A 19,611-nucleotide genomic window follows, 5' to 3' on the forward strand; every position below is an offset into this window, starting at 1 on the left:
GATCACTTCTTTGGAAGGAAAGGCGATGCTCAGCAGTCATTGCTGTTTGAACATTTTCACATTGATAGTCCCTTTCAGCATTCTGGTATAGATTCCCCTCTCCAAAGTTCTGTGTGCAACTGAAAATGCAGAAATATAAATTTGCTATGCAGATATCATTTACTGTATTTAAATTGTGACAGATACTTAGCATTCCAGTAAAAGGACTTACATGTTAGGTATCTTTCAGAATTAGGGAATTACATCTGTGATGAGTTTAAACTGTTTGATGCATTGGTTAATGTGTAACATTCAGTCATATAATCAAATGACTGAGAATACGATGTATAAATGACAATTAATTTAAGTTTTGGCATAGCGCTTATTTTATTTTGTGGAAATTTTGGTATGCAATACCAAACTATGCTTTGCACACACTCAGTTATCTTTCCATTATTTTTTTATTTGGTCAATGAATGATATTGGGAATGTTAATTAAAAACCCACTTGTATACACAGCACCGAGAACTTAATTGTGATGACAACTGAATTTCAAATGACAAAAAATGGGGGCAGTTTCAAAAGCCTTAATTCCAATTATATAAAGCATAAGCACACAATGTTTAAAGAGTTTTAGATAAGCTATGCTGATGCCTTGGAGACAACTCCACATGGGAAAATATTTAACATGGAAAAAAAGAATGAATTCTCAGGAGATTGTTCAGGCACTTGTTGACTCAGGACATTTAAGGAAATCTTTGTTTCAACTTTATGGCAGTTTTTAAGCAGTCATCAAATAACAATATGGTTTTGAAGGGTTATGTACTGTGATAACAGAAGCTTTAAAACATAAATACATACTTCAAGGATTCTTTGCTGCTGATCTTACTGTGGTGCTATTTCAACAATTACATAGTTGTTATAATGTTGTATATAAATATATGCAGTATGTAAGGTATGTAAAGCCACTGAAATATTTCTGTTGCCTTAAGATGTTCTTCCCTCAGATGCATATTAGATTTACTAAAATGTCACACACGTTTTTCTTTCTTGGAGGCTCATGAATGTCTTCTGTTTTCATAGAAATGTAAGAAATTCAGTTGTGTAACATTAGTCGTATGTACTATAAATTTTTGGAATGGTAACCTTCACTTCAATTTTGTTTGTTCTTCTGTTTAAGGTTTACTGTGTTTTTCCCAAACACTTCATTCTCTTCTCCTGGTAAACATATTCTCCCTCTGTCACAGTCATTCTTTTCTCCCTTCTAAGTTTCTCTTATTTCCAGTAATTAATCTCTTCCTCCTCTTCCCTGTTTCCCCTTATTTTGGCATATGTTTTTGTAGCCAATTTTTTTCTCATGGAATTTTCTCTGTTGCATCTTCCATTATGTTGTCTTTTTCTGGGCAGGCTTCTCTGCTCACTTCCTGTATCTCAATGCAACTAATGCCTCGGGTTGAGTCATCTGTGGAAACTGAACCCTGGATCTTTGGATCTGAAACAATCCAGTCTCTGAACTACAGACAGAGTCTATTAGCCAGTGGGCAGTCACAGACTCATAAACCTCTTGTGTGGTCCCAGCCATCAGAAGAGGACAAGCAGAGCTTATATTCATTTCCTCTCAATAATTCTTTTTGTTTTTTACTTCTATTCCATCTTAAAGCAATTTTCAGGCAAGCCTTTTTAAACAGATCATTGTAATTCAACTATTACACTAAATAGTACTTCTTAGCTGTGCTTGTGTATTCATCTCACTGACCTTCAACATATTTTAAAGAGGTTACTTATATCATAGAGTTTCCCTGAGTTTGAATTTTTCCACCAGTTGAAAGTAAAGCAGGATTACTAGGAAGAAAATTTAAATTTGTGTTACCTAAACAGCGAAATACTGTTAAAGTATTAAAATAAATATGCCTATGTGCCTTTCCTAAATACTATGTTAAACTTTTTTTCAGGTCCATATTGTTGTAACTTCATCAAATGTTAAGATTTACATTGACTGCAGTGAAATACTGGAAAAACCAATTAAGGAGGCTGGGAACATGACAACTGATGGCTATGAAATACTTGGGAAACTTCTAAAAGGTGACCGGAGATCAGCAACTGTAAGCGATAAAGATTAATCCATTCATTAATGCAAGCCCTTGAAATTTTCTGAGTAAAGAGATTAGAGATTAAGGATTACTAAATATTCAGTATTACATCCAAAGCTTTGAAATGCCTGTACTGCAAGACCCAATATACTTAACTAACAAGTTTGGTCTTAATAACTTCTCATTCTACCAGAACTGCAAGAACAAAAATCCAATACCAGAAAGTTGCAGTTACATAAATTCAAATGAGCATAAATGTTTTTCTTCTGAAAGGGAGAGCAGTTAGTCATTGGAACCATTTACGGTGGATTTTCAATCATTGGAAAGCTTTAAATAAAGATTGTTTTGTTTGCCTAAAATATGTTTTCTAGTGAACAGATTTTACTTCTGGCAAGTGCTATGGGCTGGGTGATCAGGGTAATCTCTGCTAAGTTTATGATCTATAAACCTATAATGTAAAAGTGGCTGCTGCTATGAAGGGCACATCGATTATCTTGGTGGATGAACTATACTTAATATGTAATAAATGCTTTTACCTGGGCTTCATATTAGAAGATTTAAGTTTGCAATCTGACCCATCTATGCAAATCCTAACACCTGAAGAAGATTCTTTGTGCTCACCACCAGATGTTTGGTTGTATGTATTAAACTACAGGATCATAGCTCTTGGGATGAAAAAAAGAGAGGAAACTGCTTTTACCGTACAGTCTACCTAAAGTCTCAGTTTCAGCTTTTCTGCAGAAGATTTCCCTGCTAATGTCAGTGGAAAGTTTCATACATGAATCTGAATTAATATATGATCCAAGGACTGCAGTCTTTAGAAGTGGTCCAAATGTTATTGAGCCAGATTTCATGTTGAAGTGCACAGCACAGGCAATCATCTGATTGTTCATCATAAGTATTATTCATCATATATATATATGCATAAGTTCATGAGTATTATTCATTAAGTATTGAAAAATATTTATTCATTCACTTACTTTAGTTACTTTTTGCCCCAGAACAAGAGCAAGCATCAGTGCTTGTAGTTCTTATAGCCTTACACAAGCTTGGTTTTCAATTTTGTATTATTTTAAAATCATGCTTTTGTCAGTGTCAAAAAAAGAAAGTCTGAAAGATGTTAGCTATATTAGAAATAAATAGTTTGATGAGTAATTTTTAATGATAATGCCACTAGATTTCATAAATAACATCTTTAGTATCTTTCAAGAGTCCTCCTTTCTTTTACAGTTAGAAATCCAGAATTTTGACATTGTATGCAGTCCAGTTTGGACTAGCAGAGACAGATGCTGTGATCTTCCTTCTATGGTAAGTACAAATGAACCAGAGGCTATTCAGAAAATCATTACTAATAGCAAATTTAACAATATCATTATTAGCCTGGTATTATACCTCATACTGACAACATATCTAAATCACAGTTGTCAGAGCAGCCAGTGAACAGCAATGCATTTCAGTTTTGTGTCTGAGGTAGAAAAATTGTAATGTGCTAGAACTGACTGCTTTAGGAATGGTGGAAAAAATGTCATTAATATTTTGTATTTCAGTGATATTTAAGATCATAGGTATTATGAATGGAATAGCTATGTTATTTTTTAATTTAATCTATTCTTAGAATGGCATTCCAAAAGTAACTGTTCTTTGTCAGTTCAAGCTGATTGTATAATGGGTATAACTATTAGAACAACAGAAACTGCATATGAATCTGATTTTGCCTGTGCCTCTGTTGTTAGTGTCCTGTATAGCTCGCAGAGAAAATGTGCTAAAAATGTGAAACATTCTGTAGAAACATTTGGAAACGCCTGTTTAGCTGTGAGTTTGACTTGTACTTGCAAACAGGATAATAGAGCCTTGCTGTTATTGTTTTAGAAAAGTATGCTGCCACCAAGTACTTATCTTTAAAAGGACAGTAACAGTTGTGATTAAATTTTCAGAGAGATGAAGCAAAATGCCCAGCTCTTCCAAATGCTTGTACCTGTACTCAAGACAGCGTGGGACCTCCAGGGCCCCCTGGACCAGCCGTAAGAAACTATTCGCCATAGACAGATTTTCTGATTTTTAAAATAATGGAAGTAGTTTTGTGTTGATCTGTGGTTTTGTGAAGCAAAGGTCAGTCAGAGAGATAGTTTCTATCAACATGTACCACCGCTACTTGTTTATATAATAATCTGTTTCCCATATTTCCAACGTGATCACTGTGAATAGCTCCTCATTGTATGATAGGTTGAAAGAAACTGGCCCCATCTCAGCTGTCTTGCACTTCATGTACAAGATATTTTTAATGGACCGTGCAAATATTTTCCCTGAATACAGAGTCAGGATTTCACTCCAAGGAAAGATTTTTTTACTCTGTCAGGGAAATAAATTAGTTAGCCTCTTTCTTTATGTGGAGAGATAGTAATCTATGGAATGGATATGCTCTTACCAATTGCTTTCAGTATAAAGGAGTTATACTCAGCCCAGTAGTCCTTCTATTTTGGAGCTATCAAAAATGCATGAGAAATCTGAAGCCCAGTTAAGTTGTCTGGCAGTCTACTGGAGAGGTGTCCAGAGATTTTGATTAATATAAATTGAAGAAGTTTGCATCTGCAGAGAAAAAAATGACAATAATTTTTCATGGGTTGAGTTAGCAAGATTGAAGCTGATGTGGCTTACTTGAGTTTCTGATGCATCTCTTATTCTAGTAATCTTTTTAGCAGTGTGATCTATACACTTCAAAACTTCGGGCTTTCAGTAAAAGTTTGATAAAAATGTTTCATAACGCATACCAGTATGATGTTCCCTTGCTTTCCCTGTATGAAATATGTTTTATTTCCAAATACTAATTTAGGGTGGCCCAGGTGCTAAAGGTCCTAGAGGTGAAAGGGGTTTGACTGGATCATCTGTAAGTATCTTTCTGGAATGTTTCTATAATGTTGCTACATGCTTACCTGGATGAAAGTGTGTATGCTTAGTTTTATGCTGAGCTAAGAATGGAGATTAAAAATTTACTTGGAAATATTCCTACATGTTGTTTATGTGCAGCCTACCTATTTGAGACTATATATACACAGCCTATGTATATATGTAGCCTCGAAGGCATTGACTGCACGTCAGGAAACTAGAGTACATACATCAGGGTGTTAATACATCCTCTGCAGCATTGTTGTCCTTTCTTCTGTACAGAGGAAACAGTTATAGTTCTAATTAACACTGCCAGAAGGCGTGTATTGACCTGAGACTGCCAACATGAATCAGAGAATAGCTTATGAAAGGATATGCCACTTGAATAACTGTTTCCACAGTTGTTCTAAGCATTAAATGTGTCTCCACGCTTCTAACTTAATATATTAACACAAAAGATTTTGCATTACAGATCTAAGAAAGGGTTGTCATTCACAATCTGTTTTAATTTTCTGCTTTAAGGGGCCACCTGGTCCTCGTGGTGAGACAGGTCCTCCTGGCCCTCAAGGTCCCCCAGGTCCACAGGGCCCCAACGGGCTGTCAATCCCAGGTGAACCGGTGAGTGACCATTCTGAATGCAAGTGGCAATGTGTTTGGAGTCAGAGCTGTCCACGGGGATGGTGGTCTTGGAAAGAGGGTGGCAGCTTTGTCCTAACATTCAGTTTTCCCTGCAATGCAGTAGTATTATGAAGCAAGTCTCTTTCAAGACGATAGCATTTTTTATCCTGAATGTTATGTGTGCTCATGGGATGCCTATGAAGGGACAGAGTCTAAATGTTGTAATTGTGTATATTGTGCTATGTTGATTTTAGTCTTAGATCTTTTCTGTAAGGGTTGCATGCAATATTACTCTGAAGGCTTCCTCACAGTTACATGTCCAACTATTTCCTGAGCTTAAATCAGTAGCTGAAAGTTCAGAGAGGCAATGGGTGCCTATAGCTAGGCATACAAAACAGCTGTCATTCCTAGGGGGCTGTCTTGGCAGCAGCATACATATTTTAGTGAGAGGCTACTTCTGATTTCATGTGCATATCTACAAAGCCAGAGTAACTCTATTAACACTGATGAAGCTTCACCAGATTCTGTTTTTCTTTGTGATAGCAGATAACATAGATAACCCTTTATCTAAATTCTGAATATATTAAGACTGCTTTTGCCATAATCACCCCAAAAGCAGGAATATAATTTTGGTGTTTGCTGTTTAGGATTAGCTTGATTTTTAATAAAGCAGGAGCTTTTTTGTATGAAGTCTTCGATTAAAATATAGTTTATGGAAAAATAATCAGAACTGGTGTCTGATTGCACGCTGTCTCATTTCACATTTGAAACTGGTTACCTTTTAAGTTTATAATGTAATTTGGGAAATGGAAAACAAAATGTTCTTTAAGATAGACATTAGGTAAACCTTCTTTTCTGTTAGGACAAAGTAGAAAGGTTTTGTTGTACAGTGTAGATGCTTTTCATTTTTTTGTTATATACTGGGAAGAGAAACTTCATGAAGATGACCTAGAGGTGCCAAGCAGCAAGAAAGGCCAAACACATTCCTTTTACATGTGGAATATGATAAATACATTTATTTGTCACATTCCGTTTGAAAACCTCTGAACAATGAAAACACCAGCTTTGGTGGAATTTCTCATTAGTTAACAATAAGTTAGAAAAAAATCATTTTTCATAGCAATTGCAATTCACATTGGCAGGCTATGTTTATAAGTTGTTTGATTATGTGTGTGACATCAACAGTTATTCATGCTGGGTTACCACACCAGCCACTGTGGAAAATAAATACTGTATTGTCAAATTTAACTCATGTGGATTTAGGCTGTGCATTTATACTACAGCGCTGTAGTGTATGTGGAATGCCAGCTAGTTGTGAAAGGCAATACTTTGCTTCTTTATTATGGTCCTACACCTTATGTCCTGGAAGTGTGTAATGCCTTTTAGATGATGGGTTAGAGAAAAATAGTGATACTTTAGAAAGAAAAAGGTTTTACCTTTTCTGAGTGTATATAGCTCCATTGACTAGTTGAGAAAGATAAGGGAGGTTGGGAGAAAACATGTAACTCTTCTCTGCTTTCCTGTTTGTGAAGACATTGCTATCAGTCTCTCTTACTGAAAAGTCCATCACTTCCTTATCAAAATATGTGCCCCCTTCAAATGTCTGCTTGCTCATGTTTTTGATATAATGTCAACCAGTTACCCTGCATTTGCAAATGTTTGTGAGATGATCAGTATTGTCTCAATTAAGACATGTATGTATCCTGATTTATTTCATAATGCATAGTTGGTTTATGGATTCCTTAATTTAAGTATCTTGCAGGAAATATTTTGTGTCTATTTACACAAGTTAATTATTTTGCTGATCTGTTCTGTCATTCAGCATCTCTAACAATCATTAATGAAAATTATAGGGTCGTCAAGGAATGAAAGGTGATGCTGGCCAGCCTGGACTACCAGGGAGATCGGTAAGTCGACACTTAGACAACATGATGTCATTTTACACTGTTCCTGATGTAGGTTGGCTGCTGGACAGTTTTCTTTGACATCACTAGGAGGCATGGGCTATTTTCATACCTTCCTAAGCAACAGTTTTGGAAACATAATTATCTTACACTTGGGAATTTGAAGTTTAAGAAATAGTAAACAATTCATAACAGCAAAAGTGAAAAAACAGCTGTACTAAGTCAAGCCAAATGTCTGCCTGGACAGTTGTGAATGCACAGGGATGGACCATTGGATTAGGGAAAGTACACTGATAACCCCCAGGAAGGTTCCTCAACTTCTGACCACCTGCATTAAATGTCTTCCTAAGGTAAAGGTTGGAAAACATTCGCTGAACTCCTTTACAGCAATGTTGTCTAATTGATTGCTTTCTACTTTTGGAAGTCAAATGGTCTTGGGAAGTCAATTTTATGCTTTCTGAAAGAAGAAAGCAATATTAAATTTCACTTACTTGCAGGTTTCCATATTGTAAACTAGGATTAGGTTTTGAGGAGAAAAAATAAAATCAGCCAGATTTGGATAATCTAAGGATTTTAATCTGTAGATGTGGTGATGTAATATTCCTTGGTTACTATATTGTCCTTGAGTTTACTGGGGATATAAAGACAGTATGGGAGATGCTTAAATGGTGGTGTTTTCATTTAGTTTCATATATCAGATAAGGTCAGTCATGAACCAAGGGCCTTGAATTCTTTACCGGCTTTATTAGTTCCTACAATCCTGAGTAATATACATTTAGGGAATTGTAATGCCCTGTAGAAAGCAATGCTACATTTTCATGCATGGTGAGATTAGACAGAAAACAGGGTAGAACATGACAACATGATACAAGGCTGCTGAATACCAGTTCCTACAGCAATGGTACTGATCCTACAGAGTGTTGAATGAAATTATTCCTGAATGTCCTGTAATGTAGTGTGTTTAATTTTAGGATTTATTCTTTACCCAGAAGCTACAAGGAACAGAAACAAAGAATTTAGAATGTGCACAATAAAGGAGCAGAATGTTAAAAAAATAGAACAGTAGGAGGAAAAGAATGATAAAAGAAGAGTCTATTTTTTTTTCTTTAGATACACTCTGATTGATGGCTGCAGCAGGGCTTTAGCACCACATGTTAAAGGATTAGCTAACATCTGTAAGTTATGCTTGTAAAGGCAATAAACCAGATATATCTGTTTTATGGAAACAGTACTGAAAATTATTTTTGAAGTTGAATTATGGGCTGGTAAGGAAATAAAAGTTAAAAGTAGAGTTGGGTAAAGACTCTTGTATGATGTATGGTTTTTTCGAAAGGTTCATTTTGTATTTGTAAATGCCAAAAAGCAACATTGAAGGCAGTTAAATATTTAAATGTGTGCATATATACTGGGGTGATTAGCATAACAATGGTGTTCTTTCATGGATACAGCTTATAATTCCTCTTCCTTCTAGGGAACCCCAGGTTTACCTGGTCCACCTGGCCCAATGGGACCTCCTGGAGAAAGGGTAAGGTTTTCTCAGTTTATCTTGTGAAAAGACCAAGTAATGTGGTTTTGGCTTTTTTTTTTGTTTGTTTGGTTTTTTTTGTAGGGTTTCTCCCCCTTCTTTATCATATCTTTCTATTTTCAAATGCTTTTTCAAAATAGTCCTTTTATCATTATCCAATCTGGAAAGGTAAAAGGAAGGACTGGGAAAAACGTAGGGATGAAAACCTCCCCAGATAGTATTGGCTAGCCAGATAGGTTCCATAAAAATCGTGCTGCTCTCTTCCCAACTAGGTTTTCAGATGTCTGCACCCATAGAGATGTTATATCTGTAAAGAATCTCTATGCCATTCTTACTGTGAAGGTCAAGTTTGCTCCTTAACTATTGGCTATCTGGATCTAAGCACTTTTCTTTCTATGGGGGATTCTGAGATGTCTTCATAATGAAGGGCATGCACACAGGCATTTCTTTGTGGAGTTGTTGCAATCCCTTACTTTTAATTTGGGGTCAGCTAAGTAAATCTCTTTTATCTTCACAGTGGCATATCACCTCTGAAATGATTGAAGAAATGAATTACCTTTACAGTCAAAATTAATAGCTCATATATGCATTTATAGTCATCCTTTAGTAGGAGTTGATAGCCAGAAATGAAAACAGACCACCATGTGATAGATAGCCAGTTGCCAAAGAACATACCATTGGATTGGTAATTAGTGGGTCATCAACGCTGATTTGTGAATGCTATGTCAGATTACTGAAATGGGATTTCTCAGCATCACTTCTTGCAGGAGAAGTATCTGAGAGGGAGGTTATTATTCATTTAAGTAGAAACCTCAGATTTTCCAGCTAACCTGTGAGTGAGAGAACAGCAAGTAGGGAGATCTTGCTCCTCTGGAATAGGACAACAATTCTTTTTCTTACAAATGTTGAGAGAGACTCATTCTGTCTTCAGTTAACAGCAATTGAATATCTTCTACATCGGCTGAAGCTTATTGCTCTATGGTCTGCTCCAGTATTGTGATAGCTATTTTTATAAACATACATTGTAGATATGTTTTGAAATACGTGCTAGAATAAACCAGAGTATTGCAATTGCATAATATTAAAGGCCATTTTAATCAGGCTACAGTCTTAAATTAATCTGTACTCATGTTTTTGATTTTGAATAGGGTTTCACAGGAAAAGATGGGCCCACAGGTCCCAGAGGCCCACCAGGACCAGCGGTAAATATAATATTTTCTTTGATATGCTCTTGAAACAAAAGACCTGAGCCAAGAAAGAGCTGCATTGACATTTTCAGTTTCTGTCAAATATGAAATGGATCCTTTGTTTAATATCCTAAACAGATCTGGGAAACTGTCAGTAAAATGTGAGCAGACAGCTGCATAAAGCCTGTATTCGCAAACATTCATAAGAGTATTTTAAAACTGATTCTGCCTGTGTAAATAAAGGAAGAGTAAAGGAATAACCTGGATTTTTAGCCATAATCTTCAAATGCATAGCTAGGTCTACTGAAACAAATAAGCTCAATACTTGTAGTCTGGTGAAAAAAACCCACTGTTAATACAAGTTTTCTTGGTGAGTATCTGAGGATTAGTTTTTGCTTAAAAAGCTACTTTGTTGTATTTTGTGGGACCATGATAGAAAAGGTGTTGGTTTTGGAGAAAAACATATACTGGATCAGACTGCCTGAGATAGGCAAGTTGATGCAGCTTGATGTTACCAGGTCCAACCAGTAGCAAGATGGAAGATGTATTCCCAGTAGGCCCATGCACACAGAGCACACATTTACACCATGATATTTATATAGACAGGAGTTGCTAGAGCACGGTATTGTTTAGGCTGATCCCACTCCCACACAGTTGTCTTTCTTGTGCTTCTTTGTGGATGTGCAGATGACCTTTTATCACATAACCTAACACTGGTCTTTTATTTGTTCATATGTATCTAGTATCACTAGAATGACTTTTACGGATTTCTTGTGGACTTTTACGTGGATTACAGACCTGCTAGATGAAGTTAGAAGGGCAGACTGTCTGGTACTTCTTCAGGAATTTGTCATTAAAAGTGATACCAAAATCACTCTCTCCATCTTTAGATTCAGAAATACCTGTTAAACTGTGGTGTTATGTAAAAGGACACATTTCCATGAAGAAACAAAAAATTTTTTCCAGAGGAAAATTTTCAAGTCTGATATGTACCTAACAGAAAAGAAACCTGATAGGAGTAATTTTCAGTATTGCTTTGCACTCAACACAGCAACATATTTCTTATTAGCACTTAGGCAGTTGTGGATTTCCACAATTCACTTTACATGTCTTCTGCTGTAGGGTGCCCCAGGAGTTCCAGGAGTTGCTGGCCCAAGTGGAAAACCAGGGAAGCCAGGAGATCGTGGGACACCAGTAAGATAATTATACACTTACAGTATCAAATTTAAAATTACAGTCTGTTGATGAATATGAGACTTCTCCTTTCTTTAAATACTTGTCTTGCTCTTTCAACAGTGGTTAATGCAGTGGAGCTGACCTAAGACCGCAAGCCTTTTTTTCACAAAAATTTATTTTTACAATATGGCATTTTGCTGAGTTTAATAGTTGGGGCTGGAAATTGTGGTCTCTGGTTTCCACTAAAAAGATCGTAGGCTATTATGTGCCAAGACATATATTCCTACACTGCATAAGTATGAAGAACTAGGTCAGCAAAATGACTGGAAAGTCTTTATATTTGTATATGTGTGTGGTATACTGCTGAAGGTGGACAATATTTGATGATGTTACACAATCACTTCTGTTTTGCAAATATTTTGTGCATTTTAGAATGCAATTTAAAAATTATTTGGGAGTGGTTTCTGTGGGTTCTATTAAAACCTTTAAAGTGCATCCTGAATAAGAGAAATAAGGAGGTACCTCCCACCAACAGTTTCAGGAGAAATTTGAATTGATTCAATTAAAAAATCCAAGAACACAGTGTCCAATCCTCTTTAAGGGCATTATATTATTTCCACATTTTGATGTAATATTCAAAGAAAATGACTACAAATGAATTAGCAAGGGAAATATTTTCCAGAGAGTGTAGCCCCAATACAACTCCTTTGGTTATCTCAGTATGGCAGTGTGGCATGTAAATCAACAATACCAAATGGGTTCTGCAATGTTCTAGTCAGGAGAGTGTTTAGTCAAGCATGTCTTTCCCTAAGCTTAAGTAAAACAAGTATCATATATAGCATTCAAGACTATTTCATGTTTTTAATGTGCTTTCATGCTATAGAAAAGAAAATTAATATTATTTCACAATACAATTTTAGATGTTGCTTACTAATAATGTAAGTTCTTAGGTTAGTTTTCTTACTATTTCATACAGGTTTTTCTAACAGCTGATTTACAGGCAGGATCTCTGAGAAATTATGCTTGAGTCAGGAGTGGAGACAGCAATCGAAATGAAAAGTCATTCATTGCTTGTACTTAATGTCTGGCAATCAGCCAGAATTTTCCATCCCACTGTAATGTCATTGTGTATGCAACAGCTGGATAATCTGGAAAGATATATAGTAGGCTGGGCAGCTTGATAGATATGAAGTGGAAGTTCCTAGGAACACCTGGAAGCTGGGTCATTTTCTCATAGACACACTAAATCAAGTCTGCATTTGTCAGCCTATAAATCACATTTCTCCTTGCAGTAGAGGACATTGAGTGTCTTAGGAAAGCACTGAAGCTTTCCTACCTTTAGACATGCATTGTTAATGTGATTTTCCTGCCAGGTCAGATGCTTGATAGACATAGCCAGGGCACAAGGTGCTGTGGTTTGTTTGCAAGTGAGCTTCAAGCTATCAGTTGTTTCAGAGAGTTTTCCTTTAGCAGGGAGACTAGATAGCTGACTCAGTTCAGCAGCAAAGATCTGCAGGTAGACAACGTGCATAGAAGGAAATTTGGCTACAAGCCCAGTTTCAGTGCTGTTGCAAAGTAAAGCAGTCAACTCCTGTACAAGCACCTCCTACACTCTAATCTTAAGAGTTCCTTTCAGTTAGAAATACATTTTTTCTCCAGTTATTGGACTTTCCTGTAATGGGACACTGTGCATCACATTTACCATTTCTTATGTTTCTAGAACAAATCCCAGCAGGGATTCTGGCTTGCACCTTGCACAGATGTTTTATCAGACTCCTGGTGGACAGAATTTGAATGCTTTCCTTTGTGTCCAGTATTAGAATTGCCAAAGGTGCACCCTGATGGCCAAATACAACTTGCAGTGTCATGAATCATAGTTCAGGCCGGCCTGAATTTGTAACTTCCTCTCCTGGACAAAGAGAATGAGGCTTTCCACCGCCTCTGGTAAATACAAGGAGTAAATAATTTCCGACCAGATCCTGCCATCTGTTCTTCTACCTGAAAAATCTGTGTTGCTGGTACTATGCAACACAAGTTAGGTGAAAGACCACTACAAAGGAAGGGACGTTATACCCCAGGCAAAAGATACACAGTTACATGGAAATTATGAGGAGCCTTGGTGTTGCAAAGATATTCTGAGTGAATGCAGTTAATTGGGGCTCTTTCCTGATGTGTTAAGTACCACTCATGTGCTAAGCTGAGGCAGACAACACCATGAATGTGGCTGTAAACACTTCTCAGACTCAATGTGTACTTATACTAGAACAAGTTGATACTATACTTGGAGTGTTAACTGAATTTGAATGGAAATAGGAAATTTGACTTTTAAAATTTGCTTATTTTTCTCAGTGTAGTAACAAAATGACCACAAAAGGAGCAGTAAGAACACAAATGTGTCAGTGATCTATTGAGCATTGAGCACTGGCTGTTTTAGAGACTAAAATACACATCCTCTGTCTGTCTGGTCTAACAGAGAGTGAGAATTTGGTACAGACTGCTACTACAAATTGTGGGGTAACAACCAGCAAGGGTACGAAAGAGTCATTAAACTAAAAGAGGATATTGGCTTAGAAAGAAATAGATTTGATTTCTGTGAATAAGTGTAATGGGAAACCGAAGATCTTGGAGTGTCAGAGGAAAAGTTGCAGTACTGTTTTTGTATAGGTATGAGAGTGAAAATGGTAATGGATGGATAGGCAGACTAAGTTGTCTTAAGGTAGTGCTGTCTCGTTTATAAAACAGACTGTGACAGCTGGGTCTGACTGTTGATCTAGAAGGTCCCCAGGGATCCCCAGGAAATAGTGCAAGGAATTTATGTTTTATATATAAGGTGGTATTAGGCTGGTGTCTCCAGGACCAAACAGACTGTGAAAACCTTTAGAGGGTAAACTCGGGCACACAAGGGAGAAGTTTGTTGTGAGTTAAATGCAGTTTTGGAACGTTTTCCATTCTCTGCTGCCATATGTTTACCGATCTTGCATCCAACTATGCAGACATCCTAGATGAAGTCTCAGAAAGATACTGCTTTGGGAGCAATGAACTGGTGGTTCTTGTGGGGAGCAAACATTCTTTTGGGGAAAACAATTGAGCGCATTATCTTTTAAAGTAAAAATAGCAAAACTTCCTTTGTTTTGTCCTCCTTCAGCTGTACAATTTTGCTGCAGCCCCAGCCTTCATCCCACAGCTCAGAAAAATCCCACATGCAGCATAAACTAGCTTTTCCTCAAACTGACCCCAAGTGACTCCCTCATTGCAGGATATCAACAAAACAGAATGTCATCAGCAGCTGCTGCTTCTCAAAATGCTGGCAAGCAGTTGGCTAAATTCCGCTTTTTTGTCTATTAAAAGAAAATAAACTGAAATTTAAGAATATAACCAAGTGGGAGGAAGGTGCGAATAGCAACCCAGTAATTACAGTTGTAATTATTTTTTTTTTGGAAATTGTATTTCTAAAATATCCAGGTGGAAAATGAACTTCGTTGTTAACATAGCCAGTCAGCCTCTAATATCCACTTTTATATATAAAGTCTGGAATAACCTATAGATTTCCAATTACAAGGTTGAAGCAATGTATGTCACAGATTGAAGAATGAGGCTCATTTGATTTCAGTGAATTGTAAAATTGACTGTGTATTAGAATGGCCTTAGAATTTTTCTACCTGGGGGACCTTTGTTGGCAATACTTTGGAGCAATGTTGTGATTTTGTTACCAGAGCACCTTCTTGTCTTACCAACATGGCTTGTGGCTGAAGACAGCCTGAAAAACTTTCCTTGACTGGTCAGCAAAAATATTTCCAGAAACAGTATTCAGGATTTGAACATTTTAAGCTTGCTTCATTTTTTTCTCTTCTGTGAACGCTCTAGCAAGTGAGTTAAATGTAATACAGCATTTTAAGTAATTATTAGAATATTGGTGGGATAGCAGACCAGAAGTCTGATTTTTAATGTTTACACTTACCTAGTAAATGGTATGAATGAATAAACAAAAAGACATATTGCATAATTTGCTTATGTCAAAACAACATGAGGTTGTACTAATGCCTAAATGTACATAATGCCTAAATGAAGGCAGTAGAAAGGAGGAGAATACAATGAGCAGGTACTATAAATATGTACTTAGCAGATAATTTCAAACAAATAGGCTTTCAGAAAATAACAAAAATTGCCCAGTTTCAAACAGAAAGAGAAGCACCTAATAATTTGACAGTATTTCCCCCCCAGATTTTCATGTTATAGACTAGTGCAAGTAAAAAACTTGCAATTCTGTTCAATGGATATTTCAGATACATGTGATAGTTTATGACTGAGATATTAGTCTGTTGAATTGAGAGTCAAATTACATCTCTTTTAGAGCTTCACTACATCAGCTTTTACCAGAGTGTTAATTATGAGAGAATGACAGATAGAAATGTCATATTTTCCTGATGGTTTTAATTGTTCCAGTTTATTTATGTTGTTATGGCATTTACAAGTCCGTGATCTGTTTCAACATGTGGCTGTACTAAGCTAAAACTAAAAGACAGACCTTTTCCCTGTGGCCTTCACAGAGTAAGAAAATATGTAGATGAAAGGGTAAAGGACAGAAAGGAAAGAATATTCATCAGTTTGATGAGTGTATTTTTTACATATTAATAACTGTCTCATTGTTATGATTTATTCCAGTGACACATTTATGGTGTCACCATTCTAAATCTTTTATTTGAGTCTGTACAATTAATTTTGCATAAACGATCTGTTATGCATGATGCAAATGAACTGTATGCCAACTACTTAACTCAGTAATGGATGAGCTGCCTCATATTTTCAGTGGCATGTCATGGGGTAGGCACATGCAACACTGCTGCAGAGGAGCTCAGACAGCATACCGAGTTCATACCCTGATGCACCCCATGGGAACTTGTTTGCCCAAAACCTTGATAGGAGTCTGTGAAACAGTGCCACTGGATTTGAACTGTATCTGCTGTGACCTCAGTGGAATGATTTGTTGTCTCATACTGTTGAAATTAGTTGCAGGTACTATAGGAATGTCAAGAAAAACAGCTGCGGCCCACACTTAGCCTTCGCTTTTTTAAATGGTGATAAACAGAGTCGTTGAAGAAATACTAAGATGTAAAAAGCAGTAGTACTTGGGATGTGTGTGTAACTATGTAGAGAGCCATGCAGAGCAGCAGATGACCAAACTGGTCTTTCACCTTTGAAATACGCCTTGCGTTCAAATGGTAATTTAGGGCTATAAGTGAAAATCTATTTGAACTCATGCTACCCCCTTTGTGTTTAAATAACAAAGCTCCTGTGCTCTTTGGACACATTCTATCAGATTAATTTACAATAGATTTTTAGGACTCAGCTGTGGCCTAACTGCATCTGCTGAAGTCATCCGTAAAACACTGTGGCCACTTCAGGAGCATAGTTTTGGCCAAAGTTTTGTTTGTACTGCCCTGGGATTTGGCACATGTAACATTTGTCACAGTGAGTATTCAAGAGCACTGGAAGGGCTATTCATGATGGCTTCCTAAGCAGGTATTGCAGTAGATACAGTTTTCTTTTTTTTTCTTTCTTTCATTTGTATTTTGATGTCAAAATTAAAAGCATAGTTTTAAAACACTTTGCAGATTTCTAAATTTTTCAGAGGGTGACCTAGTGGCTAAAACAATTGACTGTGGATCTAATTTTCTGCTTATTTTAAGTGGCCAACTGCAAATTTTACTGTGTCCAAAATCATGTCAAACAGACCAAAGCAAGTTATAAACATCCTTCTGAGATCATTGCTGTCTATTTTGAAAAGCTTTAAAAATCCATCATACCAAGTATTGTGCCATTTTCTTTGCAATGGATGATTTGCTCTCTCTTGATGTTTTTCTTTCCTAGTAGAGGTATGCAAACGTAAGGCTAAAATCTCAAAATCTTTTGTGATGTGCACACACAAAATTTTGTTTGCAGAGTATGTTGTGTGTGCATATCTACAGTTCAGCATTTAAAAACATCTTTACAGCATACCTAATGTTTTTCCAGCCATATACACATACATATATAAAAATTAGAGTCAGTCCTTCTGGCTGGGTTCTTACATACTATTCTTGAAAACCAAAAAACCCACAACAACCACTAGAGTATTCAAAGGGAAATGGAAATTGCTGTTAGACAAAAGTTAGCTCTTGGCAGATGTCAATAATTATAAAGCAGATCAAGCTAAGACTTCTGTGAGAATATTGTAAGACTAGAAATGGTTGAGAATTAGCAGGGAAGCTGTCGTTATAGATAGAATAAGAACTTAATGGCATCTCTTCATCTTATGCGTTACCTCTGCATAGTGCTTTTTTTTGCTTAACACAGGCTGTTTCTTGTGGGCTCAAGAAGACAGCTGCCCTTCCTAGACATGTTATTCGACCTAGCTTACCTTCTTTAATGATGAGTTCACTTAAGACTTAAAATTAAACAGTCAAATATAACTCATACAAGGCCATTCACCATTTACAGAAATGTGATGCTAAAAATTCAACTTTCAAATTGCCAGTGTGGTCCCAGTGTCAGAATACATCAGTTTCTTTAGCCCTAGTTTCAATTTTTCCTTCAGACCTTTTTCTTCTGCATCTTTTACTGTGTTTGATCATACACAAAATATCATTGCTTGTCCAGTCTTTTCTGGAACCTGCTTTAACATCTCTGAAATTTGAAGTTAAAGGAGGACTAGGTCTGTCTTCTTGAAGGAGTCAAAATGTTTTCTAGAATTGCATGTCTCAAACCTGTAGGTGGAGTGGAATAATATAATCCTTCAGTTGCTTTATTTTTACTGTATTTGTTTTAGGGTACACCTGGAATGAAGGGAGAAAAAGGTGACAGAGTAAGTCTGCTTTAAAGTCAGTTTTTCTCAGAGTTTTTAATTCAATGCTATGTCTTTAAAAGCACAGACACTCACTAATGAAACACTTGGTTTGGTTTTGATTTAGGGTGACATTGCTTCTCAGAACATGATGCGAGCAGTTGCAAGACAAGTTTGTGAACAACTGATAAATGGTAAACAGTGTTGCTTGCATTGTCTCTCATGCTAGTAATTTACTACTTTGTTTGTTAACAGAGAAAATGGTTTAAATTCAAGGTGAGGGATACTGGCCCCAGAGCATAGGGAGAGTTTTAGTGATCTGATAGTTGTCTAATGCCAATGATTTGGTGGAAAAAAATGTAGCACTAAATTTTTGCCAGATCCAGATGGCTACCTTGATCATGAACTAATTTGTGATCTTTGGTAATACACAGGCAAATCTAATTCTCTGTCCAAGGAAAGTGATCTTCCTTTTGTCAGTCTTGTCCAAAATCACTTCATCTTTGTCATAAAATCAGTATATATTTTCTCATTAAACACATCTTCAGGAGGAGGCAATCAGTCAGAAAAAGGATACTCACTGCAGGTACTTTGCTAGCAGGAAAAGACAGATGAGTGTTGGGTAAATACTGCGCACAGAACCATCTGTGCTATGCAAGAAAAAATTATATTTGGAGGACTCCAAATTGAATTTCAGTCCTCTATGGCCACACAGTGCAGCTCTGCAGCCCAAGAAAGTGTTCTCTACAGAGGCTTTCTCTCTGTCCCTGAGGTGATTGCTGTAAGTAGACCTGCCAAGGAGGACAGAGACAAATGTGCCCATAAATTGTTTGTCATATTGTTTTTACAACAAGGGTCAGTGCTGACTGAGGTAAACAGATACTTCTTTTGGATCTTTAAGAGTGCTTGTGTACAGGGATGAGGACAGAATGTCCTTTAAAATGTCTGTGATGGCTGCTATTTAAAACATGTCTATTACTTAGCCATCACAGAGGAAGGAAAGTACAATCATGCATGTATTAGACTTATGAATAAGCTTGTGTTAACTGAGATCTTTTAGCATCTCTTTTTTGAACATCCCTGCCTTATTTTTTTCATATTCAGCTCATCTTTTCAGGGTTATGCTAGGACTGGCACCTTACAGTAATCAGGTAGGGCTAGATGTGGCCCCTTGTTGAGGGCTCCTTTCTGCATAGTTTCACAACTGTTGCTTTGGTTGAGACACCCTTCTTCGGAAATGAAATTTGCCTGTATGCAGAAATTATTTGGGTACAAGCCTATGCATCCTACAGGCTTAGGAAAGCAACTTCATAGACTATGTGCTGCTAGCCCAACACATGAATAATTTATAATGTATTTGTGATAACTTCAAAGCTCTGAAAATACATGGAAATGCGATACTCCACTTCTAGAAGTTTAACAGGTCCTT

At 36.7% G+C, this 19,611-nt stretch overlaps 1 protein-coding gene across 8 annotated transcripts in view; it reads left to right on the top strand.

The window, feature by feature from the left end:
• The window catches only part of COL12A1 (collagen type XII alpha 1 chain), a 106,493-nt gene that overhangs the window by 80,552 nt on the left and 6,330 nt on the right, over positions 1-19,611 (top strand). For all 8 annotated transcript variants that reach the window (XM_080388153.1, XM_080388152.1, XM_080388155.1 and 5 more), the window contains 11 exons: positions 1,932-2,081; positions 3,300-3,377; positions 4,004-4,090; positions 4,900-4,953; positions 5,475-5,570; positions 7,424-7,477; positions 8,946-8,999; positions 10,148-10,201; positions 11,309-11,380; positions 18,168-18,203; positions 18,310-18,376. In XM_080388153.1, coding sequence (XP_080244279.1) covers positions 1,932-2,081; positions 3,300-3,377; positions 4,004-4,090; positions 4,900-4,953; positions 5,475-5,570; positions 7,424-7,477; positions 8,946-8,999; positions 10,148-10,201; positions 11,309-11,380; positions 18,168-18,203; positions 18,310-18,376 — 802 coding nt within the window. The remainder of the gene's footprint in view (positions 1-1,931; positions 2,082-3,299; positions 3,378-4,003; positions 4,091-4,899; positions 4,954-5,474; positions 5,571-7,423; positions 7,478-8,945; positions 9,000-10,147; positions 10,202-11,308; positions 11,381-18,167; positions 18,204-18,309; positions 18,377-19,611) is intronic.

This window comes from Falco punctatus (genome assembly GCF_963210335.1).
Source record: "Falco punctatus genome assembly, chromosome: 5".
Taxonomy (NCBI): Eukaryota; Metazoa; Chordata; class Aves; order Falconiformes; family Falconidae; genus Falco; species Falco punctatus.